This window comes from Anomalospiza imberbis, chromosome 15 (genome assembly GCF_031753505.1).
Source record: "Anomalospiza imberbis isolate Cuckoo-Finch-1a 21T00152 chromosome 15, ASM3175350v1, whole genome shotgun sequence".
Lineage (NCBI taxonomy): Eukaryota > Metazoa > Chordata > Aves > Passeriformes > Viduidae > Anomalospiza > Anomalospiza imberbis.
Window position 1 is genome coordinate 16,551,691 of NC_089695.1, and position 25,411 is coordinate 16,577,101.

Here is a 25,411-nt window from a genome sequence, read left to right on the forward strand (position 1 = left end):
CTCCTTTATTGCCTGCAAACACCTCCTCCCCACGCAGCTCCTGCTGGGAAAGGCACTTCAACATCTCTCTGAGGTTTTAATGGGGAACTTGTCAGCTGAGCGTGCTTACAGCACTTCCCAGTATTTCTGTGGAAAATGCATCATCTTCTTAAGGAAAAAGCAAGAAGAGACCTCAGACGTGCTCTCCAATAACTGGGTCAAAACTAGGTAAATATTACTAATTCCTCCTGTAAAGCATTAACTGAAAGAAATAAGAAAACCAGGCAAGAGAATGAGGAGAGCAAGAAAAAGCAGTGCTTTAGTTGAAGCAGTCTTGTGTTTTCTGTGTTTTTCAAATCAAGAAACCCAAGGAAACTCAGCTCTGTGGAGTGGCTGATAAGGTGACCCTGGATTTCACAAGCAAACACACGGAACTGAAGTCAAAGAAACAGTGAGCAAGCAAGAAATCTGAGATACCATCTCTGAAGTAAACGTGCAACAGGCACAAAAAATGATCTCGAGCTTGATTACACTCCTGCCTTCAGTTAAACATTAGTCAACCTTAACATTATTCCTGAAATTATACTCTTGATCCAAGACAGAGCTGCACAAAAACAATGAGAGAGCCTCTTGGTTATCAAAATGGTCAATCTAAGCAAGGTTTCAGAGCTTTTTAGCTCAGCTCTGACATCTGTTGTTATCAGGACTATCATGTGAGCCTGACAGAAGTTCCACCCTTCCCAACTATCCAGGAACTGTGCCTCACACTCAGTGAGCTCACTGCCACATCAGCAGGGTGATGGAGAAGGTTTCCTAGAGCCCAAAACAAAGGTAGATGTGTTAAGAGTTACTAAAAGTTTACTTTGAGGCAGGAAGAATATGAGAAGAGGGGGGAAAAAAAATCTGATTAACTCGGTGTTAATAAGTACTTCATACTTGTTCAATGAGCAATTTTTAAAAGTAGAAATTATTTCCATTTTTCTCACAGCTGTCACCACCTGGGGCAACTTGTCCTCAGGCACAAAACCTGTGAATAAGGTTTCCTAGTAAGGCTCAATGAAAGAAGAAAAAATTCACACTTTAATAAAACTACCTGCATGAATCAGAGATTCAGCTCTGACATCATAAAAAAACGCAATTATTGATATTAAATTCATAATTCTTATTTTATGCAATCCATTTCTCCATGCTGCTAATTATGTAATCCAGCATGCAGCTAATAAAGGATCAAGCAAGTCTGGAACAGCTTCCTCTATCAAAAATAGTTCAGAACCAAGTTTGCCTATTAATTTTAGCAAATTAAAAAGCTGAATGGATGTCTGAGAATTTGGACTCAACCTAAAGGAATCCCAAAACCATTAGGCAATTAAATGACCTAGTGAAATTACAGGAATATTTCTCTCAGATAACAGTAAAGCTGTAAAGATTCACATCCACACAAACAGGGGAAAACATGACTTTTACTTACATTTCAGTGGCTATGAATCCGGTGAGCTCAGACAGGAAGAGAAACAATATGAAGAGACAGCAGCAGACAGAGACTGCAACAGAGGCAAGGAGAGGAAAAGGTTAGTTTTGTTTGTGTAACGAAGACAAAAACTGTTTTCACACAGCCATATCACTGCCCCTAAGGATATACCCATACACAACTGAGAATTAACAATTTTTAGAGTCTATGACCCAGAGGAGCCCACCAGAGCAGTGACTTCAATGCCATGCCAATATCCAAACATCCTGAGGAACCATTAAAAGTTCTATTATTTTATGAATGCATAAATACCAGACTTGTGTCTTTCCCACTGAGCAAACACTAGAAGATTCTGCAAACAAGAAAAAAAAAAAAAGCCCTGAAATTCACATAAAATCCTGACCACTGCATCCCCACCCTTGGGACTTACCAAAGGCATGTCTTAATTCTGCTCACAGGCAAGATTATCTAGAAAAGCCTCATCTTAATTTCTTTGCCTCTTGCAGTGAAAATATGAGCATCCCTTGGCTTCATAATCAATGACCCAGAACAGGGATATCTTCCACTTTTGGGCCACTTTTTCTGTCATGATTTCCATCTCCCCACAGCTCCTGCATTCTCCATTTTCAGCACACCATGCTGGTCTGCCAGCACGCCCTCTTCTTGACACAGCTGCTTGACAACAGCTCGTCTTTGGAGCCTTGGCCCCCAATTTTATCACTATTAAAACCTCCAGAAGGCAAAAAGAACCAGCACCTCCTTGCTCTGAAAGCACCCAGTCCCCTTACACGGTGTTTTGGGGGTAAGGAGACACTTTGGCTCTGTGTCAGGTTCCAAAGCTCTGTGTAAGGCACCTCAGAGCTGGGACAGCAGAGATGTGGCAATACTGGAATTGTGCAGCCAGTGACTTCTCTCATCTCTCCATTTGCTGACAAATTGACTCTGCAGAGAGGGAAAATCCCCACTGAAGGAATTGTGAGGTACCCGGACAACAATTCCTAGGAATTCCAACCTGGAATGGCATGGAGGGAGCCCAAAGTAACTGGAATGTTACTGTTTGCTCTTCACCAGGAAATTATTCCAACTGGAATGTTACTGTTTGCTCTTCACCAGGAAATTATTCCAACTGGAATGTTACTGTTTGCTCTTCACCAGGAAATTATTCCGACCCCTGAGCAGGGACATTGAAGCAGCAGTGACATTGAAGCAGCAGTGACAGTCACCCACACAGGAGGGGCTGGAAGGAAGCCCAGCTGTAAATCCTATGGATCACGGATGACTGGAGCAGGCAAGGATGTGCCAGCTCAAGGGGACAGGGCTGCAGTGTGTCTCTGTGTTAAATACAATACCCAAATTCATCATGAATCACTCACAGAAGGAACTGGCAGGCTCTTCCAGGGCTGTGACAGCCAGAGCACAATCCCAGCACAACCCCTCCATCCCAGCACAGCTCTCTTCATGTGAAATGACCACTTCACCAGAGCCACTAATTAGGGTTGAGAAATACATTAAAAAAAAAAAAAAAAAAAAAAAAAAGCCACGTTCCTCAACTTTACTCCACATGACCTGTACAGCCTGACTGCCCATTCCTTCGGGAAGCTCAAGTAACAACAGGATGGGAACAATTTTATCACTCCCTTGGTAAAGAATGGGACAGGCAAGGGAAGGAAAGAGGTGCTGAGGGCAAGTACTGAGACAGAGCCTTGAGTGACCTAAAGCCTTGTGCCTCATTCTTCCAGCTCTGAGGAAAGAGAAATGCGTTGCTTCCCCTTCCTCATCAGAATAATTTCAACTGGGGATTCATTTATTGACCCACTCTAAAGAGCAAGGGATTAACAGAGATGCCAAAAAATCCACTAGTTAGAATGAGGAAAGAGAGGAAAAAAAAAAAACAAACTGAAGACCAGTAGGAAAACAGGAAGCAAGAAGGCTATTAACTCCTGAAGAGAAACCTCAGATGGGCACACAGTTGCTCCCAAGTTTTGGCTGTCAGGACACAGAAGGTCACCAGGGCTGTGACCCAGATGAGCCCCTGGCACGGGGCACCAGGAGAAAGGTCCGCTCAAAGCACAGCAGCAAACTCTTGTGAGAACGTCCACACCTACGTAAGAGCCCATAAAACCAAACCAAAGCAGCACACGAGTAGATCCAGTGTTCGTAGTGCTGATCACTGACAGAGAGAGGCACTAGATCTCCGGCAGTTGCAGGGGAGAGTGTTTGACATAGACAACCCTTTTTTTTTTTAATTGCTTCCCATATTCCTTGCTGCTTGTTATAATCCCGTAAAGGCTTTCCACAGCATCAGCCAGACCTCTCTGCTCTCAAGCACTTCTAGGAAAGCTACTACTAACTCTCTTAACTAAATTCTCTCCCAGAGCTTCCTCTCTCTTCCAATTTTTAAACTTCCTTCTCTGCCACTTATATAATCAAAATACCTTCTTTTCCAGTACTTGCTCCCTCAAGCCCATCTTCAGTTCAGCTCTTGCAGTGAAGGTTCGTGACAATACTTAGCAAACACAGCACAGTAAAATTCCACTAACTTATATCTAAAAAACCCTGCAAGAATGCCCTGAAAGGCAGGGACTAACTTTCAAAGCTCTTCAATGCTTTTCCCAGTCTTCAAACCATGGAGTCAGTTTTGAAGCTGTAAAAGAGATTACTGAGGGTGGACATGAGAGGGGGATATAAAATCATGAGCAGCCTGAAGGAGGTGAGTGGGGAACAACCACTCACTGTCTCTTCCAGTATGGGAACTACATGGAAAGGGGAGGTTAAAAACAAGGGGAGGTTTTCCTTTACACAACTAAATTCTGAGGATTCTTGACTACAGATGCTGAGGTTGCTTAAGAAATAAAACCTGTTGGATTACAAAAAGGAATCATACATGCCCCGAGGAAGAAATCCATTGAGGTATACTAAACACAAAGGAACCAACTCCAGCTTAGGGAGCTCAGGAGCCAACTGAGCAAAGCCTGGTGAAGTGTTTAACCTGCTCCTCCTGCTCTTTCTCAGGCATCTGCTGCCGGACACTCTGGGAAAGAGGACACTGGACTGTTAAACTCTTCCTATACACACACATTTCCAGAGCAGGTGGAGTTTTTGGCATGAGACTCATGTGACAGCATTATCAGTTACTGTCTCCAGAGGCAGCATTTCCTCAGCTGCAGAACAGGAGCTCCTCTCTCAGCCTGGAGCTGCAGGCACAGATGACATTCCCAGCACAGGAATTTATGCACGGGGTGCTTCAGCTGCTTGTTTCACTGTGAAGGCTTTTACCTGCTTCCATGCAAATGTGCAGTCCTACCACCCACATTTGACAAGTGTATTATATTTGGAAAAGTAGATTAAAGGCTGGGATCAGACAGAATCAAACAATTCATACATAAAGCTTCCTTAACTGCAAGAGCACGGTGACATTCCCACAGAGCTCCAACAACATCTGAGACAGGATTTTTAAAGCTCTAATATGATAACATGATCAATATATCAAAGGTTGATGGTGTAGACACACTGCTAATCTGCAATCCCAAAAGGATGGGAAACTCTGCCAAGGTTTTTATTGCTGCACTAACCTTTTTGTACTTATCCCTTCCACTACAAACCCCGTCTGCGTACATTCCTGGCTCTGCCTCCCCACCCCACGAGAAATGAGAGAAAGGCAAAGTGTTTAACACATCACACAGACTGAGAACATGGAGCCATGCCTATATTAAGGCATAAAATTAATAGTATTTATTATTCACTGGAGCAAACTGCTAAGAAGCACAAGGAACGGGTCCTGTTACAGGCGCCATGTGAATCATAACTTCGATATTTCCTGATGTGTATTTAAAACTCCAGCCCCCAAACAGCACAGAGTATTTCTGGATAACGTTTCCATGTGTGCATACAACATGTGCATGCAAACTATGCATCCACACTGATGGATGGAGAGCAGGATGGTGACAGCAGCTGCCTGGGCTGCAGGCTCCTCTCCAGAGCCCCACTGCTCCTGTCCAGCCAGATGCCAACTGTCAGCCAGCCAGGAGTGCTGCTGCTGCTGCCTCTGTACCCAAACATGGCCAGGCTGTCACCACGTCTGTCACAGTGGCACCACAGACATGCTACACACAGTGGAAGGACCTGCAAAGACTGGTGGAAGAGGGACAACAGCACAACAGGGATGCTGCCTGAAAAAGGGACTTTTATTGAGGAAAAGGAATGAGTAACTTCTACACACTTCCCAGAGAAGTCCACAGCAGTGGCTGTGTTGCTCTGGACAAACCTCACTTGGTTCCTTCATTCCTAAAAAAGTTGTTTGTAGCTGAGTGGGTGCCACACAGATCTGAAGTATCTTGTATGCAGTGTTCACTGCATACAAATTTGGGAATTAAAAATCCATACCTCATAAAGCCTCTATAACTCCAGTTGGCTTCTGAGCTTGCTCATGTTTAAGATCACCTGCTCTTCTCCCTCAAAATCCCCCAACACTCACTCTCCTGTAGCTGCTTCTTCCCTAAAAGCCTTGGTCCCTTCAGCCCTGGTGTCAGGAGCAGAGCTGCTCTTTTCCATCTCTTTTCTTCTGTAATCTGATCTGTTCCTTCTCTAATAAACTTCCACCTTTTTTTTTTTAAATAGACCATTATACAATCCCTGAAACCCTGCAGTAAATCCATTCATATTCCAGAAAGCCTTCAGCACCAGAAGTGATACTGAACTAAGGTTTCAGCAGAAATCATATGGAAAAGGCCTAAATTAATAGTTGGATATCATTAACTTGAAGGACTTAAAGAAAGCCAAAATAAAGTTGCAGTCACGGTAATTCCACATGACTACTAAAGCCTAAAAGTTTTTTTGAGAGGCAGAACCTTCCCCTGCACTCAAGCCCCCAGTGTTAACAAAGGCTGACTTCCCTAAAGCAATTTTTCACCAGGTCATGCAACCTTCCCAGGCTTCCAACTGGCCTGGCAATGGGCTGGTCTCATCCATGGCCTCCTACAATACCTAAGATTAGTGGCTTTCAAATTACAAGCCACAGGCTTGGTCAGACAGAAAAAAAGCCCATTAGAAACGCTGCTCACAAGATCCTCACAGGCAAAGCCACCAGTTTGTTTGCTGCCTGTGTGGTTCAGAAGCTTCTATCAGGCTGCCTAAAAACACTCTGAGAAAAAGAAGGAGAACCAGTTAGAGAAGAAAATCAAAGCCTGAGAAGCTGTAAATAACAATACAGAGAAATAAGTCGGCTAATAATTGTAAGGAAGAGTCACAACCTTGAAGCCTTCCCACAACAGACTTATCACTTGAGCTGTTTACTGCAGATCTGAAAGCCTAAACCCAGTGGCCTTTGATGGGTTTTTTTTTTTGCTTCTAAAATACTCTTTTGCAGGTGATTCATAACAAGACAAATTCTCAAAGGGAGCCCAGTGGCAGTGTGGGAACTCTTAGTTTCCAAAACAGAAGAGAAAGCAGGATCACTCACAAGTTCAAAGTGTTCTTTCAAAACACTAAATCTCACCCGCCCCTGAATTCCCAAACAGTTTGAGTCAAGCTCTTTGTTCACAACTTCAACAAACCCAAATGGGAGTTGGGATACAAGTAATTCAGTGGCCAGGAGAACTCAGGGGACAAGGACTCAGAGTAAATATTTAGGGAAATGTGTTATCTTCACAGAAGCACAGGACAGTTGAAGCTGGCAGGGACCTCTCTGGAGCCCATCCCCTGCTCTGAGCAGGTTGCTCAGGCCCAGCTCTGGTTGTTTGGAGCATCCCCAAGGACAGAGACTCCACACCACCCTGGCCAACCTGTTCTTCGACCATGCTCACAGCCAGGAGTTTCTCCAGCTCACAGAGGGCTTTCCTTTGTGTCCTGATTCACTGGCACTGACTCAGTCCTGCGTGCTGTCACCAAGGGATGTGACATCACTCACGTCAGCAATGACACACAAGACTACTGACCCATCTACCAGCATGGCTGAGTGGGGCACAGCTCCCTGATCAAAGGAAGTCCCTGCTCCAAGGGACAGGAGAGCTCCATGAGCAGGGTAATGACAGGCCTGGCAGGATCAGCCTGATCAATGTTTACCAAGCCCTCTGCCCAGCCAGCTCGCTGCACATAATTGTGTGAAATGGCATTACTCAGCCTCCAGCCTCCCTCAGGAGCAGGAAGGAAGGAAAAAGGGCCCAAGGCAAGAGATCGGTATCAGCCAAAGTCTGTGTATTGATACATGGGAGTGAGAGTGGATCCCTATCAGTGGTTGGAGCTGGAGGCTCTTTAGAGCCCCTTCCAACCCAAACCATGCTACAATTCTGAACTCACACAAACTATTCCACTGTTTGACGGGCAGAGCAAGCTGCCTCAGCAACAAAGGACACCCTTTCCAACACTTAACATCCCTTTAAAAGAATTCCCTGCAGACAGGGAGGCCAAACAATCTTTAATTTTAGACCAGGGCTAGCAAGGACATCAAAAAGAAATTACTTACTAATGGCCCCTGTGTAGGTTGGCTGTGTAAGGTCTTTTGGCACCTTCCTGTAGATGTCAAACCTGAAAGAGGAAAAGCACCAGCCATAAAACAGGTGGAACATTTCAATACATTTCATGCCCCCACAGGGATGAACGATGCTGAAGTTTTTTCCATCCAGCTTTCCAACAACGTTTTTTCAGTAGGCAGGAGGATATGGGAAGGAAAAAACAAAACAAAAAAACCCTTTTCTTTTGTACAATTATGTAACTGTGCTCTGTCTTGGCTCCCATTTCCAAAGCACTTCCCTCCCCCTCCCTGCTGTGGATCTGTGCAATTTGAACTGTGAGAGCAGCCAGGCAAGAAGTCATGCTGGACAAGTTTATAGACCACTGTAAAAAGGAAAGGATACTCTTCAGACTCCTGAATAAAAACCCCAGTAAAGCACAACCTGTATTGCCCCTTGTCATTTGTATCCTGCAAAGCCAAAAATAGACAACCCCTAAGACAGAAATCCAGGTGTTGAGATAAAAAAAAATCCCTAGGACATTGGATACCACAACAGAAATTAACCCAACAGGTTTGTTCCTCCCCCAGCTAAGTCCAGTTTAATATTAGCCCGTTGTTTTGATTCAGTCATAGTTTTTAATATCCATAGGGCTCAGCTTTGCTATTTTAAACTGCCCATGGTTAAACTCTCCCTGCCCTCATGTGTTAGCTGTATTATTTCCTACCACCTTGTGTTCCTGCACGCCCAACCGCAATGAAGCTCTGACATCAGCTTTTCCATCACTCAATAAAAATTAATTAATGCATTAAAAACACCCACCCACCCACCCACCCACCCTAAAGAAGGAAGTGACCGGTTCTCCCTAAAAATAGACTTTTTTGGATATGCCACAAGTGGGTGAGAGCTGATGCTTTTTCCAGCCCTGGAGAGAGCTTCCAAATTCCCAGTCTACACTGCACCAAGATGAAACACCCCTGTGTTTATTCAGTAGCTCCTACTACATCAAATATTTTACTGGGAGTTTAAAAACTAGATAACTGTTCTTTTCTTTAGTCTTCAACTGCTGAGATAACTCTGAGGAACTGCATGAACAAAACAGCATTTGCCTTGCAGGAGATCAGAAGGATACTGTGCTTGACTCAGGAGTGGAAGCTGGAGGAAGGAAGGGAAGAGAGGGAATGGAGAGCAGGTAGGAAGGTATTTCAGCTGCCCAGCTGGAATCCTGAATAAGCTGTGCCATCCCTTAACACCCCAACAACCCTCTGTGAGACACCTGACAGCACTGCTGCACAGGAGCTGTGTTTTCATCACCCTTCTCCCTGCTGTCTCCTAAACAGACCAGCAATATTCCCCAACCAAACAATCCATGTATGGTTTTCCAGCTGCCCCGAGAACATCTGGAAAGTGCTGTTTGCATTCTTTCCACATCCACCGAAGCATCAGGATGGTGAAAGAACCCAAAGTAGCTGATGACATCATGGTCTCACAGGCAGAGGAAGCTGTTGCTCTCCCAGCCCATTAAATGCTGAAAGCTGGCGTCGTCTGGCCAAAGTCACAATAATAGATCAACAAGGCTAAAAAAGCTGAGAGAGAAACAGAGGGAGACAGAGCACGTGAACACCAGGAGCTGCTGAGTGTGAGCCAACACTCAGAAATAGGAAACAGCTCCAGGCTGGATTCAGTAAAAACAGCAGCGTGTGGATACTATAAAAGGAAGTTTGTTCTCATCATCAGAAATATTTACTAGTATTGAAATGATGGCCCATCACAGCTTTAAAAGAAAAAAAAAATCTGCTTTTTAAAGAACTCACTGGAAAGCTGATGTCATATGAGGCAGAGTTCTCTCCTCTGAGATTGTCATTTCATCACATAAGTAACCACAAATTAACTTTTCCATGGCCTAAGTAAGCTTGGATTAGGCAGAGATACTACAAAAAGTGCTCAATTAAGGTTTTAGGGATGAAAGCAGAAGCTTGAAGGATGACATTCAGAACCTGACCCAAACAGAAGGGAAGGGAAGGAGGGAAGGCGTATTAAAGCTTGGACAAGGATGCTGGAATGATCAAAACAACAATCAAAAAAGACAAGTTTGGGATAAGAGGCAAACACTGCTAGTTAGATTTTGCTCACTGATGTGTGATACCAGCAAATCCAAACGATCACCAGCCCAAAAGACAAAGGACTGGCTATGTACAAGTCGCCTGACAGAACAATCAATTGCTTGGAAAAGACACATCCTGAGCTAGGAGGGTTCATAGTCTGGCACAGGAACAACAGCCCTCAGGGTTCCAGGCAACTTCTCACCTGATACTGGCCACAATTTATACAATTTCCTCAGTCTGATCCCTGTTAGTGAAAACAGCAGTGGGGTTTATGCACTCAGAGAAGGGCAAGGGGGAAACCCAAATGGCACCAAGGTTTGAGAAGAATGATGGGAGATGGCATGGCCAGGACAAAGAGCACCCTTCTTCACTCTATTTAAACTCCAAGTTAGAAGAAGATATGAAATGTAAAGGATTCAATGACAGCTTGAAAAGTATGTTTGGGAGTCACCAGAGAGAACAAATGTTAGCAGTGAGGACAGAAGCCCAAAGAAGGCTTCATTAATTACATATAATTATAAAAATAAGTAAATCAAGCAAACATCTCAAACAAATCAGTGAAGTTGGCAAGAGTTATTGTAACAGGAGACCCAAGCCCCAAGAAATGAGAGATTTATGGTAGCTCCTATCAGACCTAGAGTTATTGTAACAGGAGACCCAAAGCCCCAAGAAATGAGAGATTTGTGGCAGGTCCCATCAGACCTAAGGGTTAAAAATCTGCCTCCACTAGAAAAACCTTTCTCCTTTTGCCATTGGCTCTTTGCCTACCTCCCAGAACTGAAAGCAATCCCAGGAGAGCACTTACACTGTCCTGGGAAGAGAAAAGAATGAGGATTAGACACCAGAGATGATTTGTAATGCAGGAGGGAGGAGGCAGTGGAGCTGTGTGCATGGCAGAGGGGAACAGGTTTTACCTGCCCTCAGGTCAGAGTTCCTGCAAGCACCTGCAGTAAAGATTCCAACAAGCCTCCAGGTTCCTGAGGCATTGGTCACTTGGAGGAGTATTTGTAGCCTGGGAACAGAGAGGAACCTTGTGCTCTGTTGCAAGAGCTGCTGTACCCAAAGCTGTGGAAGGTGTTAGTAACGCTGCAGGGAGACTGGATGTGCACAGGGGCTGCACCTGGCAGCTCACAGGGCACACACACCCTGTGCCACCCTGAGCAGCCACTGCCAGGGTCTGGGAGTCATCTTTCGTGACCAGGAGGAACCAGGGTGTAGATTTACAACTGCTCAGTGAACTCCCTTAACCTGCAGCTCATCCTGCTTTAGGGAGGGAGGCATCACTTCACACTCCCACAGCAGGCACAAGTGCATTTTCCACTGCACGTTGTTTATATTTAGCTTTTGGCAAGTTTCTTCCTGCCATCAGAAAGGCGAGACTTGTAAGGCGAAGTTGTATCTTTGAGCTGATCAATTAACATCGTTTCAGAGTGGAAACAACAAACTTGCTGCTAGGAAAGTTCTTCCTCCGGGTCGTATGTGTTCTCATAAAGGGAAGGCTGGGCCTTGCAATTCCAGAATATGAGGCTAAAGATAGAATTGGGCTGTCATCTGTACAACAAAGGAATTTCCTGACACATCTATAGTGGCTTTTCTTTCAATGGAGAGCAGGGTTGCAAACAAAGAAATAAAAAAAAGCCCGTTTGGAAATGTCAGAGGTTTGCAGGAACCAACATCCATAACTAACATGAGGGAATGCTACAATACTTTTTTATCAATCCTAGAGTTGAAAGGACAGGCAAAAAAACTTTCACACCTTCCTGGTTGGAATGTCAACAAACTGGTAAAACAGCATCACAGAGAGGAGCAGGGTCATTCCTAACCAGGCTCAACCCCAGAATTCACCAATCTCTGTGTGATTAAGGCAGGTCTGGGGCAGAACTCCAGCTCCCTGATGGACAGGAGTGCCACAGTCCTCCTGGAAAGAGTGAGGCGAGATCTAGGTGGTGACCTCAAGGAGCCAAACAGAAGGGCGGCATATTGCAAGTGCCAGTAAATGTCAGAAGGATTTCAAAAGCTGTACCTACACTAATATGGGCTGCTGCTACTCTGATTTTTTTTTTTCAGACAGAAGTATATCATAGAATCACACATGGTTTGGGCTGGAAAGGAGCTTAAAGAGCATCTCATTCCAAACCCTGCTATGGGCAGGGACACTTCCCACTATCCCAACCTGGCCCTGAGCACTTCCAGGGACCCAGGGGCAGCCAAAAAGATTTCCAAGAGCAGGTGAAAGAGTTGTGCTGGCCCTTAAATGAGCTTATCATAGAATCATGGAATGGTTTGGGTTGGAAGGGAGCTTAAAGCTCATCCAGTGCCACCCCTGCCATGGCAGGGACACCTCCCACAATCCCAGGTGGCTCCAAGCCCCAATGTCCAGCCTGGCCTTGGGCACTGCCAGGGATCCAGGGGCACCACAGCTGCTCTGGGCACCCTGTGCCAGGGCCTGCCCACCCTCATAAGGAAGATTTTTTTTCCTAATTTCCAATCTAACCCAACTATCTGTCGATTTGAAGCCATTCCCCCCTGTCCTGTCACTCCATCCCTCGTAAAGTCTCTCTCCATCTTCCTTGTAGCTCCTCCAGGCACTGCGAGGCCACAATTGTGTCACCCCCAAGCTTCTCCTCTGCAGGTGAACACTCCCAGCTCTCCCAGCAGAGCTGCTCCATCCCTCTGATCCCCTGGTGCCTCCTCTGGGCTCTCTCCAGCAGCTCCAGCTCCTTGCTGTGCTGGGCCAGGGCTGCAGGTGGGACTCACCTGAGCTGTGACTGCCAGTGCTGGGTGAGTGGCAGGGAGGGCAGAGGACCCAAACACCGCAGGTTTTTTCTAGAGTTGAGGCTTCAGCTGCCTCCCCTGAGCAGAGGATGAGCTCACTCCCTCAGCAGGAGCTGCCTGCCAGGGCTTTATGTACACTTGAACAGTTTCAAGTTTGGACCCGAAATATTTCAGGAAATGAAGTAATAAATACATTATTTCACTGAAGATTTCCACACCTCCAAACAGAAGAATCCTCTCTGACATCTCTGGAATCTGAAAAGAGCTTTTTTAACCACTCTGGAAGACACTGTTATGTTTTTCATGAACAAGAAGCAAAGAATGTGAGGCAATAAAAAAACCCCAACAACTTTTAAGTAGAACTAACTAGACAATGGTTAAATTCAAATGCCCTTTAGCTAAGGGAAACTCTGATACCCAAAGCAGTCCATATCAGAGAAGGAAAAACACTGATTCCTCCTTCAGTTTCCAGCATTTGCCCATCCCTCCCTGGCACAAAGACAGGAGGGATGCACTGGCCATGGCACCCAGGGCTGAATTTCTCCCAAAATCACTGATGCCTGGGTGGAGTCCCTGCAAAGACCCAGCAGAAGCTCTGGAGTGAGCAGCAGTGGAATGTTCTCCTGTAACATTCTGCAAGGTCTGGTTTTACTGATTTACCTGAGGGGCCAGGGAAAGGCTGTTTTGGAGCTCTTGGACTGTATTTTGGACTCCAGTTAATCAAGCAGAACTGTAACACATTCTCATCTGGCACTTGGTCACAGAACAGAATTTGGCACTGTAAATCCACAGCAAAAAGATTAATTTTTGTCCCTTTCCAGAAATTAATGCTCACAGACAGGGAAAAATGGTTTTGTTCTTCAGGCAGATTATGTTTTCCCCAGGAGAACCAAATACTTAAACATCAGTCTTCTTTTTGAAGCATACTGGCTCTATTGTAGGTACTTCAGCACGTCCTGAAAGTTAGAGGCTGGGAGCATTCCCTACAACAAATTACAGTAGTGATGTCAAAGATGATTAAAAAAAATAAAAACTCAACCAGTATCATGGCTGACATTCCACTTTTAGCAGGTCAGTGGTGGTGCAAATACACCATTGTCATCTTGGCTCAGCAGAAAGGGTCCATGGCTGTGATTCACCCAGAAGAATGTGGGTGTTGGAACAACACTTGGTTCTCCACCTCCCATGTTCACCAGCTTGGAGAAGTGACATCTATTTTTCAGCAGATACCACATTTGGAGCTGAGGTCACTAATTCCTGGTGACATTACTCACTCTCAGTAACGAGTCCAGTGTGGGGTGAACAACTACCTTCATTTTATTACACATCAGTAGCTTTGAGATCTCTTTGAATAAATGAGACAGCCTGGTGCTGCTGAACCAATTTGTTTCACTAACAAAAAACTTGAAGTGACTTGCAGGGACAACACATTTTCCAGCAGAAACAGAATTTACTATGAAGTTAATCAAACACCTGGCAATTCTACAGCAGAAGTGACTGAACTAGACAAAGGGGGACTTGTCAAATACAGAGAGAAAAAAGTCAACTTAGAGGGTGTAGAGTCTCCCTCGCTGGGGATATTCCAGAACTGTCTGGATGTAAAAGGTTGGACCAGTGACCCACTGTGGTCCTTTCCAACCTGACCCACCCTGGGACTCTGTGATTCTGAAACAAGGGGTTTAGGGTCAGTAGAAATGCCATCCCTGATTGTTTCCTTCTTGGTAAGAAAATTGACTTCCCTGAGAAAGAGATGGACTGCAGGTTGAAAAAGAGAAAGACAAGACAACCATAACACATAGACATGGGGTGGAAATAAAGAATAATTCACCTTTCCAGGCTGAGATGGCTTCCTGATCAACAAAAACCCTCAACCAAGGGCTCCAGTTGAAAAAAGAGCACAAAGAAGCAAAGAAACAACAACCCCTCTCTTAAGCCCTTCAGTGGGAGGCTGATTCGAGCAGTACCACCCAGATTTCTCTGGAGATCCCTCTTCTCACACAGAATTTAAGTATCTGCAGTACAATTAATTCACTCCCAAGGCAGGAGGCAGGAATAAGTCTGTCTTTGCACAGCCCCTTTGAAAACATGACTGTCACACCAAAACCACGCTCCTTTTTTTTGCTCTAAACCTTGCACAGCAGCTAACACTGCATTTTTAGGCATTTTTCTCTGCTCTCTAAAGTGAAAGAAGACCAAGTTGGCCTTGGAGAAGCTTTTTCATGCCAGAACTGTTTCCTTGCCACTGCACAGGGAATACAAGTGGGTTAAAGCAGTTATCAAACCTTGTTTACCCTTCTGCTTGTTTGCTGGTGATGCCCCTCCCCATGGATCAGCAAGGAGCTGCAAACTGGAGATAAACTCCAGTGAGATGTTGCTGCAGGTTTCCCCCATTTGTCAAGTCCTCCTTGCAAAGGGGATCAGAGCATGGCTGCAAGCCTGAAATCACAAGAAGCCAAGAAGGCATGAGGTCACTGTTTCTCCACACACACCAATTCCTGACTAAACAAAGAGCTTGCCTGTTCTTTACAAAGTCCACTCATGACATACTCACCAGTAAACCCAGTTACAACGTGGAAGAGAGAATTTCTACTGTTACACGCTGTACTTGTCATGTTCAAGAAATGACACACAGGCAGCCCATGCACATTAAGTTTTAAAAAATTCAGTCTTGAAAAGAAAAAAAAAAAAAGGTGTTTTTTGCCAAAAGAAGATAAAGTGCTCTATTTGTTACACTGGTTTTCTTCTTCAGGTGGACAGAAAAACTGCTGCACTGTGCATTTCTGGGAACATTAATTCAAAACAACAATCCCAGATGGTTTTTGATGAAAAAAAACATGAAAAAAAACTACAGCAGCGTAGAAGACACAGAGAGAGCAAGGCAGGTGCCAAACACAGCCCTGGACAGTCAAGCCTATGCCAGCACCCATTTGGTTTTTGATAAGAGTCACTTTGAGGCAGGTCTGGCTGATAACAAGCTTCAAAACATCCACTGCCTTTTCTCTGAGAGCGTCTGTCACTCAGACATTCTAAACAAATTCATTTTTAGGCCACATCCCTCAGAATTACACAAGCCTCTCTAATTACTTCATGTAGATATCAGTGAATCCAGCCAACTACAATTTCTATTTAAGTGCCTTTAAAGAGACGGATCATCCTCGACTCTGAGGATTAGTTTTCCCTGGAGACAAGGACATAACCTTGGGATTTGTCACACAAAACACTTCTGTTCTTCCTCTTACCATTTCCTACCTGCCTCCTTGAACCTTTTTGTTGTTTTACTGAGCAGAGAGAAGAGATGATTGGTTCCATTCCCCTTTATTTGGGATCCCCACAGGACCTACAAGACCTGGTGCAGAGACAACCAGCTCTTCCCACAAGATTTGTATAACTGGGTCTATTTTGAAGTTTCATTTCACGACAGAAGAGCTGCAGTGGCAATTCAGGAAACCAAGGCAGGTGTGGGGCAAGAAGAGAATGAGAAACCTCAGCCCCACTTGAGGAAACATGTCTGAGTGCACATGAAATGAGCTGCGACAATGGCTCTGAAGAGTCTCCCCCATCCCACCACACAGCTTTGTTTCCCCCCATTCCTGCTGCTCCCACCTCTGGAAGACCCTTTCCCAGAGACAGCAGAAGAGTTTATGGACTATGATTCATTCAGTAGCTGCTACTATTAAGGCTCTTAGCAGAGATACCAATTACAGCTGAGAATCCACTTTGCATAAAACACTTCATCATTTTTAAGGAGGACATGGGAGGCAGAGAGAAACTCAGTCATGGTAAATATAACTTGGATTAAGTCCATCTGACATTCAAAGATGACTGTGCACAAACAGACTCCATTTTACCTCTCTAGGAACACTTCAGAAGAGGTTGGTGTTACAAAGGGGAGATCAGAGTTTAACCACCCTGTCTCAGCAGCTTCCCTTCTCCCCTTCCCCAAATCAATGCAGCTTGGAGGCAGAAGGGGGGGAAAAAACCCAGGCCATGTTGGGTATTTTCCATGCGAATTCATGGTATCAAAAGGAAGCTCTGCCTGCTGTCAGAGCAGGATCATTCAGGCTGGAGACGCGAATGGAAACGCCCTGGCTTTAATCCCCAGTGGTATTTCTAGAGAAACCTTCCCACCAGAGGCATGCTGCTGAGTGACAAGGAGCATTTCTGTGTGCTCTGCTGACTTCTCAGGCAGCTTCTCTGCTCATCTCAGCAAAGCCTGAGAAATAGAAATGCCCAAGAGAAAACCTGGCTCCCTCCAGCTCGGGCACGGTGGGGTCTGTGATTAGCCCCCGGAACACCCAGGGATGGCATTCCCCATCCTCTCCCCAGCATCCAACACATAAACATGAAGTAAGCCAGATCCTCAGGCTGTAGCTTCTGGATCAGGAATGGAGACTTGGAGATCCTGGGACCACTGGAGGCTGCGGAGCCGAGCAAGGGCCTGGAGCACCTCTGTGCCCTGGGAAGGCTGAGAAAGGCTGAGCTCAGCCTGGAGAGGAGCCCCAGTGAGAGCGGCCTCAGCCCTGGGTGTCCCAGGGTGTCCCTGTGTCCCCCTGGCTGTCCCTGTGTCCCTGTGTGTCCCTGTGTCCCCCTGGCTGCCCCTGTGTCCCCCTGGCTGTCCCTGTGTCCCCCTGGCTGCCCCTGTGTCCCCCTGTCTGTCCCTGTGTCCCTGTGTGTCCCTGTGTCCCCCTGGCTGTCCCTGTGTCCCCCTGTCTATCTCTGTGTCCCCCTGGCTGTCCCTGTGTCCCCCTGTGTGTCCCTGTGTCCCCGTGTCTGTCCTGTGTCCCCCTGTCTGTCCTGTGTCCCCCTGGCTGTCCCTGTGTCCCCCTGGCTGTCCCTGTGTCCCTGTGTGTCCCTGTGTCCCCCTGTCTGTCCCTGTGTCCCCCTGTCTGTCCTGTGTCCCCCTGGCTGTCCCTGTGTCCCCCTGGCTGTCCCTGTGTCCCCCTGTGTGTCCCTGTGTCCCCCTGTCTGTCCCTGTGTCCCCCTGTCTGTCCTGTGTCCCCCTGGTTGTCCCTGTGTCCCCCTGTCTGTCCTGTGTCCCTGTGTGTCCCTGTGTCCCCCTGTCTGTCCCTGTGTCCCCCTGTCTGTCCTGTGTCCCCCTGGCTGTCCCTGTGTCCCCCTGGCTGTCCCTGTGTCCCCCTGTGTGTCCCTGTGTCCCCCTGTCTGTCCTGTGTCCCCCTGGCTGTCCTGTGTCCCCCTGTCTGTCCTGTGTCCCCCTGTCTGTCCCTGTGTGCAGAGGGCAGAGCAGGCCCAGCTCTGCTCCAGGCCCAGCGATGGCCCCAGAGCCCCGGGCAGGGCCTGAGCCCAGCAATTCCCGTGCCCAGGAGGCAGAACTCCTGCCCTGGGCAGTGCCAGCCCTGGGCAGAGCCCAGAGAGGCTGTGCAGTCCCGTTCCAGAGCAGGCTGGACACACGGCTGTGCCCTGTGCCCGGGGCTGGCGCTGCTGGAGCAGGGAGGTGGCACCAGGGACCCTTGGCGGCCCCTCCAGCCTGGCCCATCCTGTGAAACTGCTGCCCCAGACTTGATTTCTTGAGACAGACCAAAAAAAAAAAAAAAAACCCAAAACAGATGAGGCTAGAAAAAATACGAGAAACTAAGAATACTCCAGGGTTACTGGAAAAAAAAAATTAAATAAAAATCCAATCACTTAGTTAAGAGCTTCTAAGCTTTAACAGGCAGCAACTGTTCCTCTGTTTCCTTGGGTCACTGCTCCCAAACAATGACTTTGGGACAAATCACCCCTGCTTTGTCAGCAAAGCTGCTGGGCACCAGGAGCCCAAGCACACCAGCTGAGGAGCACAAGCCATCAGGTGGCTTTTAAGCTCTTCAGAGGTCATCTAGCTCTAAATAAAACCAAGCAGGCTTAGGCACAGTCTCACTCCACCAAAGGCAGGCAGGTACGTCTATCAGAACACACTTTTCTGGCTTCATTCCCACCTACGAAGCACATCAGACACTCGTGGTAAGATCTTGAAAAGCAAAGCTGTTACTTCTGTAAAATGGATAAATCTAAAGCCACCAATTTAGCTTTCAACGTGACAGCTCAAGCTGAGGGGAAATACAGAGGTAGAACAAACAGCACAGCTGTGTCAGGTTTGCACACAAGGCACTCTTTTGATTAGCAAAATACCATTTACTTAAAAAATAAAATCCCAGACGCCTGTCTGAAGTAGCTGGGGGGAGTTTTACTGCTCACAGGTGTTGAAACCAACCCTACAGCTCCTGTGCCCAGGACCAGAGATAAAAAGATGAACGTCTTTACTCCTTAAATGGATCTTCTTCAGCAGTGTAACAGCTGGGGTGTGCAGAGATGGCCAGAAAGATCAGTTACCCCATTCCTAAGGACAGAATATGTGAAATAAAACAGCAAAGATAGCCCTGGAGAACAGCTGGGATCTGCGACACAGAGAAGGCACGAGCAGGACACAGCTCCCCTCTGCTTAGTGACCCTGACAGGGGCTGGGCATCACCAGACTGGTGAGGAGAGGAATAACAAGAAGGCCAGGCAAGGGACACAGACTGCTCAGCAATGCCCTGGGCTGGATTATATTCCCCAGGTGCTTGAGAGCTGCTACAGGGAAAAAAGTCAGACCTGGTCTGACCAGCATTTTGGAGCAAGTCTGTGAACTAGGAAAGGATGGGCTTTAATTGGGGAAGCATCAAGAAAAGCCTGTCCTTTTAAAGCAAAGCCTCTCTCACTTGACACTAAAAGTGCTGAGTTCAAACACCCTCTGCGTTTCCTGTTCCTGTGCTCCTTGCTGTACCTGTGCTGGGCAAAAATCTCCAGTTTTGCTTCACAAACCTAGCAAAGAAAGAAGAATTTCTACACATAGTAAATTCAGTCTAAAACAGGTGAAGAAGTAGAGCTGCCTTATTCTGACACCTTACTCTACATGTATATAGAAAGCATTAATTTTTCTATTTTCATTGAGAAATATTACTTCAAGATTTAATTCTGAAATCCTTTCTTTAGCTGTTTTTGTTCCCACCCAAAAGCAAGTGCATGTTCTGACAACTCTGCAAGAACACTTAGCTCCTACAACCCAGCACAGACAATAAAATCAATCACTCTTCTCCCAATCCAACCAAGTAGGTGAAATCTGTTTAAATGAATGGGAAAACAATGGTAGGAAGTCAGCAGCAGAGACAGAAAATAGGAACTACTGACTTAGAGCCCTTCACCCTGCTAATTCTTTGTTTAGATGACATTTCTATGGTTCCTGTCTGCTGGCAGATGAGAACATGATGTGCAGGGAGCAGCTCAGGACAGCTCTGGCAGAGCCAGGCTGCGATCCCGGGATGAGCAGTGGGAGCCAACAGACCTGGGTTTGTTCTGTCACTGTGTAATTCTTGTTCCACTCAATTAAACCTTTCTTCTTCAGCTCGTTCGTTTTGCACAGCAGCACCTGGCAACATCTGCCCACCTTTCCTCGAGCCCGTGGCAATCTACAGACGGGAAAGCTGCAAATATCTGAAGCTAAACCAGCAGAGCTCCAAGTTCTACCTGAAGGAATGGCTGGGGTTGTGTTTGGGGAATTTTAGGCTGGATATTTGAAAAAGGTTCTTTGCTCAGAGGGTCGTGGGGCACTGACCAAGGCTGTCAGAGCTCCGGGAGAGTTTGGACAACACTCCCAGGGATGAACAAGACGGGATTGCTGAGGTGTCTGTGCCACAGGCAGGAGATGGATCAATGATCCTCGTGGGTCACTTCCAGCTCAGAACATGTGGTGATTCTCTGATTCTTTGAAGGTCTGTGCAAGAAAAGCAGCAGGAAGGTGGCTTTGGGAATACAAACTGGATGTGCTCTGCAAGAGCCAAGCTTGGTTCAGTACCAGGGCTGTGCCTGGAGAGCAGTTTGTGAACAGTCCCGATGGTTTTGTGAATTGGGACACAAACTCCGAAGCATGTGCAAAGTAAGATAAGTGATCCTGCTAATCGCAGTTTCACACAGAAAATAAACACTGAATACACAAACAGCAAAGCTTGGCCCTGAGTGTGAGCTGGAGATGCAAATACAGATTCAAAGCCGGACCAATAAGCCGATACTTGTAAATACCAAGCAGTTATTAACACATTTTATGAGATTAACACCCCCGTAACAGCAGATAAATTACACACATCATTAAGCAATCGGCCAGTCCTCATTTACACACAATGGGACATTAACACACACACACTGCACAACCTCAGCTTTACTGGACAAACTCTCAAGGCTTCAGAATTACATCAGAAACTGTTTAATCCTCAATTACTTTGGGCAAGCTCTGATATGAGAAGGACCAGACAGGGAGGTGGAGGGGCTGATGGAGCTTTAAACCAGTTTATCTGGACTGCAAGCAGGTGAAGACTGCAATTTTTCAAACGCCGTATGACTGACTTACTCACAACATCACACCAGTTTTCAAAGCAAGCAGGATTTTGACCTGCTGGCTCTCCACACTTACAAACCCAGGAGTGAAATGTAGGAATAGGTTTCCTTGCCAGCCAGCTCCTCCCTCTTAATTCCAGTTCCAAGAACATAATGAAACCAACAGAGGAAGTGTCTGAAACAAGGAGGAGTACTGAGAACAAGAAAACAAGGTTAGGCCAAGAGGACTGTCATTAATTATATAATCCAGCCTTTGGGTAACTGGACATTTAGGGAAAGGGGCTGAGAGAACTTTGGAGGCACCAGCCCGAGCACATTATGTCATCTGGCCTGCTGGTTACTTAGCAGGTACAGGATCTGCATAGGGACAGAAAAACAAACCCGTCTATTTCCAGGGCAAAACACTTCTCACAGCAGCTGCTGAAAAAAGGCATGAGAATTCATACATTCTGCTCACACTTAGATTGATTCCAGTTCTTTTTTCCTCCCTTCTGCCTGCTCTGTGGTTCTATTATGCTGTCCTGCAGAACACCTTTTTGTCAACCACGTGCCAAATTTTGTGGTTTTATTCTTCCAATGCATATCCTTGTTCTCTCAGGAGTATACTCAGCAATTGTATTGCTGCAATATGCCAAAACTGCAACTATTTTAGGTGACACTGAAGGATGGAAGGCAGGAAGCAGTACATCACTTTTCTTTTTCCTTCAAAATAAAATGTTAGGCTCAAACACATTCCAAAGGCAATTAGGAGGAGGAGGAAAGTATAATCTCAAATACTCAAAGGTGGAGACTTGCCAGCAAGCATTTTATTTCCTTTTAGGCAGTGAAGCAGGTGTCAAAATGAAGGATGGAAGAGAAATGTATTTTTAATAAAGTGAGCAAATTACACTTTGCTTCATCAAAACAGGAGAAAAGTGTCACGAAGGAAAAATGCTCAAGTAAGGGGACTGGTATTTAAAGGGATCCAGCCCTTTGCTGGACTGTAAGAGCCATTGTACTCCTGAGTGGGAGCAGCATTTCTGGAGAAGAGAGAGAATGGGGAAGAGCATGAAACATATATGGCTGCTCCCCAAACCAAGCAGATTGTTCAGATACTTGAATGCCATGAGCTGACTGGAACCTTCCTGGCCCAGTGCCTTTTCAACTCAGAGATTCTCGTTCCTGCAGCTCCCCAGCACATCCCAGCACTTCCACCCTTGGTGATCCCCTTGGTCCTGAACATTTCTCCTTTTCCCAGTGGGACACCTGCCAGCTCAGGGTCCTCAACCTCCTGCAACATTCCCTTCCCACAAATAAACAGAAGTCCTGATCTGCAGCAGACACTGAACAAAATTCAAAGCTGGACTGTGATTTCCAATACTTCACCTGCACACAACCAAAGAGCTACGGAGAAAGAGCTGTACCAAAGCTTCCAGGAATCCCAAAACACTAAGGTTCTGCTGCTGCCTTGCACTGCTGAACACCTTGGAATAAGATCTGAGAACTATTTTAGCATCAGAATGTGCAGGTTTTACTTGGGGAAGCTACTTTTCTGGTTTAAGTGCCAGCTGCGCTTGCTCAGCACAAAAATCAGAGACTGGTACAAAAGAACATGAACAAATATAACATCTGGGGAATCAAGAAAAAAAAGGGGAGAGAGTGATATGTGAAGAAAACAACTCCATATTCATAAGGCTTCCCTCAAAAACACACAGGCCAATCCATACCTACTGCAGAGAGAGATTTCTCCATATCAGTAAGAGAAACTCCTATCCCATACGAGGGATTAAAATATATTGTACTTTTCCAGAATATCAGTAACTCTGCAGTGACCAGCTCAGGTTCTCCTATTTAAATTCCAATCCAAGAAGACAAAAATTTCTGTACAAGCTTCCACGACTCAGTCCTGTTTTTTATCTGCATTTAAGTGTGTTACCTACAAGCAAGTACAACTCTTCTGCATTGCCCAGCTTCCAAGTCAAGTCCCTGGTTTGATACAATTTCCCAGAAATATCTGTATGGATGCCCACTAAAAAAACATAACTGATACAGACTCAAGAGCTGCCACTTGCAGGTTTACCACTGGTTTTTGGTCCAGATATAACCAGTTATAATGCAGCAGCCACATTCAGATTTCAGTGCAGTTGGGTCACGTTTCATTTAGAATGGCACAGAATCCAAGCAAGACTTGAAGACTCCACCTTTATCAGAAAACAATTACATTTACATTAACTGAATAACTGTGTCACATTTACATTACTGATGTTTTAAGGGTCACACAGTGGTCTGCAGAGAGGGACAGTTTGGTAGCCAGGTGATCTGCTTTAGGATAAAATTAAATAAACACTCCTGAAATCCTGTCAGCAGTAATACAGGCCTGCACATTTTAACAGAGCATTTTGAAGGCTCTTCTATTACATGCCAATCTTTCTGGCACCTCTGAATTAAACTTGATGTATCTCATTTGGAAACACCCTTCAAAAAAACCAAACAGAAAAGCAAACATCCAAACACACACAATTCAGTGAGTTGCACTGGCCAACTACATCTTGTGTGCGTGTCTGCCATGATTATTACTGAAATACTCAGGCATTTCAGCAAAAAGAAGATTTACTACTAAAATACTCAGGCATTTCAGCATAAGGAAAATTTTGTAGATTGTGGCAAGGCTGTGGTTAATTTTTTGGCAGACAAAGTGTTCCATTTCGAAAGCAGCTGGCTCTGTACAGGAATACCTAGACATCACTTCAGGGCTTGTGCTTGGACAGAAGACAAGAAAAACAGATGATTCCCCACTCTTTCGTTCATTGCAAGACTATTCTTTCCTCACCACCTCCACCATTTGAACTACATGCCTAAAAAATACACCAGCACACTTCAAAATACGAGCTCAACAACGTCCACAGCTCCCAGTCCAGGCTGGTGGCATTGCTTCAGCTCTGTTTACAGTGTGATTCAGTCATTTTCACAGCAATGAACCATGATGGCATGAAGGAAGCATCTGTGTCACCAAGGACTGAACAAAGGAGGACAGTTAAAGTTCAGAAGAAACAATGCAAAACTTTCCTACAAAGCCAGACTTTAATATTTCCCTACTTACTCAGGGGAAAAAAAAAATCTCCACTCTGATGATATTTTCAGAGAAATTATGCACTAGGGGCACTTAGAAAGAAATATTTACATACATGCACACCATGTATAATCAGTTATTTGTGGCACAAACATCAATAGACTCTGTCTGTACAGCTCTGCCTGCCCATCTGACTGCTGTGACTGCAGAATAATTTCTCAGGTGCCCTCAAAGGGCTATTGTTGAGCCAAAGTTAGTCATGGCACTGCTTGGCACCCAAATCCACGTTGGTCATTACGTAAGGTGGCAGCAATACCACTTGCAAGGATTGTTTACCAGTGGCATTGCACAATGTGAACTGGAGCAGGCTCCAGACGTGGCTGCAGGTGGGGATGGAAATGCAGTAACTGCTGAAATGAGCTCAGTTTGTCAGAGCATGCTGCTAATAATGCCATGGTTGTGGGCTTGGATCCTTGTGGGTCCCTTCCAACAGAGAATATTCTGTCATTCTGTAATTCTGTACATCTGTAACTACCCAAACCAGAGCTGTGCTACGGCCCCCAGACGTTAATTTAGGAAGTGATGGCTACCAGCTCAATCACACACAAGAATTAATATTTTGGACAAAATCACTGTAACCTTCCTGCTCTTAGCATAGGGAGTATATTTGGGTTTAAATTAGACCTTGGAGTTGTGATGGGGAATGGACAGACTGATGCTCACACTTGTGACCTGGCACAGTTGTGAAATTGATTCCTGCCCAGATTAATGAGCATAAACCAGGGCATTTTAGGCGATTTTGAGTCTACAGAGAAAAATTTTCTCCAAATTAAGCACCCCTCAGACACCTCCTCATTCACTTGTTAAGGCAAATAACTTGATTTTAGTCTTCAGGTTTCAGAAAAGAAGGAACAAAACAGTCTTTCATGGTCCCCTCATTTTTCTTTTGGTCAGGAATCAATTTCACAACTGTGCCTGGTCACAAGTGTGAGCACCAGTTTGTCTATTCACCATCACAACCCTTAGGTCTAATTTAAAACCAAACAAACTCCCTTTGCTAAGAGCAGGAAAGTTGGAGTGTGTCAGCTTTGGTTAAGATTGAACAATTTGATTTAAAAGAAAACCTTCAGGAACTAAAGCAAAGACCTGCCTGTGTCCCAAAAACAATAAAAATGATCCATAGGTCTGAATCAGCACACCCACACTAAAATATAATTTATCACAG

General features: G+C 45.5%; 1 protein-coding gene and 1 long non-coding RNA gene across 6 annotated transcripts in view; one reads left to right on the forward strand and one right to left on the reverse strand.

Moving 5' to 3' along the window:
- ERGIC1 (endoplasmic reticulum-golgi intermediate compartment 1) overlaps positions 1-25,411 on the reverse strand; it is a 58,734-nt gene that overhangs the window by 28,602 nt on the left and 4,721 nt on the right. For 2 of the 5 annotated variants that reach the window (XM_068206174.1, XM_068206175.1), the window contains exons 2-3: positions 7,908-7,969; positions 1,448-1,520 (exon numbers count right to left, since the gene is read on the reverse strand). In XM_068206174.1, the coding sequence (XP_068062275.1) occupies positions 1,448-1,520; positions 7,908-7,969 (135 nt within the window). Of the gene's footprint in view, positions 1-1,447; positions 1,521-7,907; positions 7,970-15,064; positions 15,115-16,119; positions 16,326-16,468; positions 16,661-25,411 lie in introns of those variants that run through there. The other 3 variants (XM_068206176.1, XM_068206173.1, XM_068206177.1) reach the window with 3 other exon arrangements.
- On the forward strand, positions 7,370-8,336 carry LOC137483240 (uncharacterized). The gene is made up of 2 exons (XR_011004406.1): positions 7,370-7,466; positions 8,188-8,336. It is a non-coding gene; the product is annotated as an uncharacterized lncRNA (long non-coding RNA).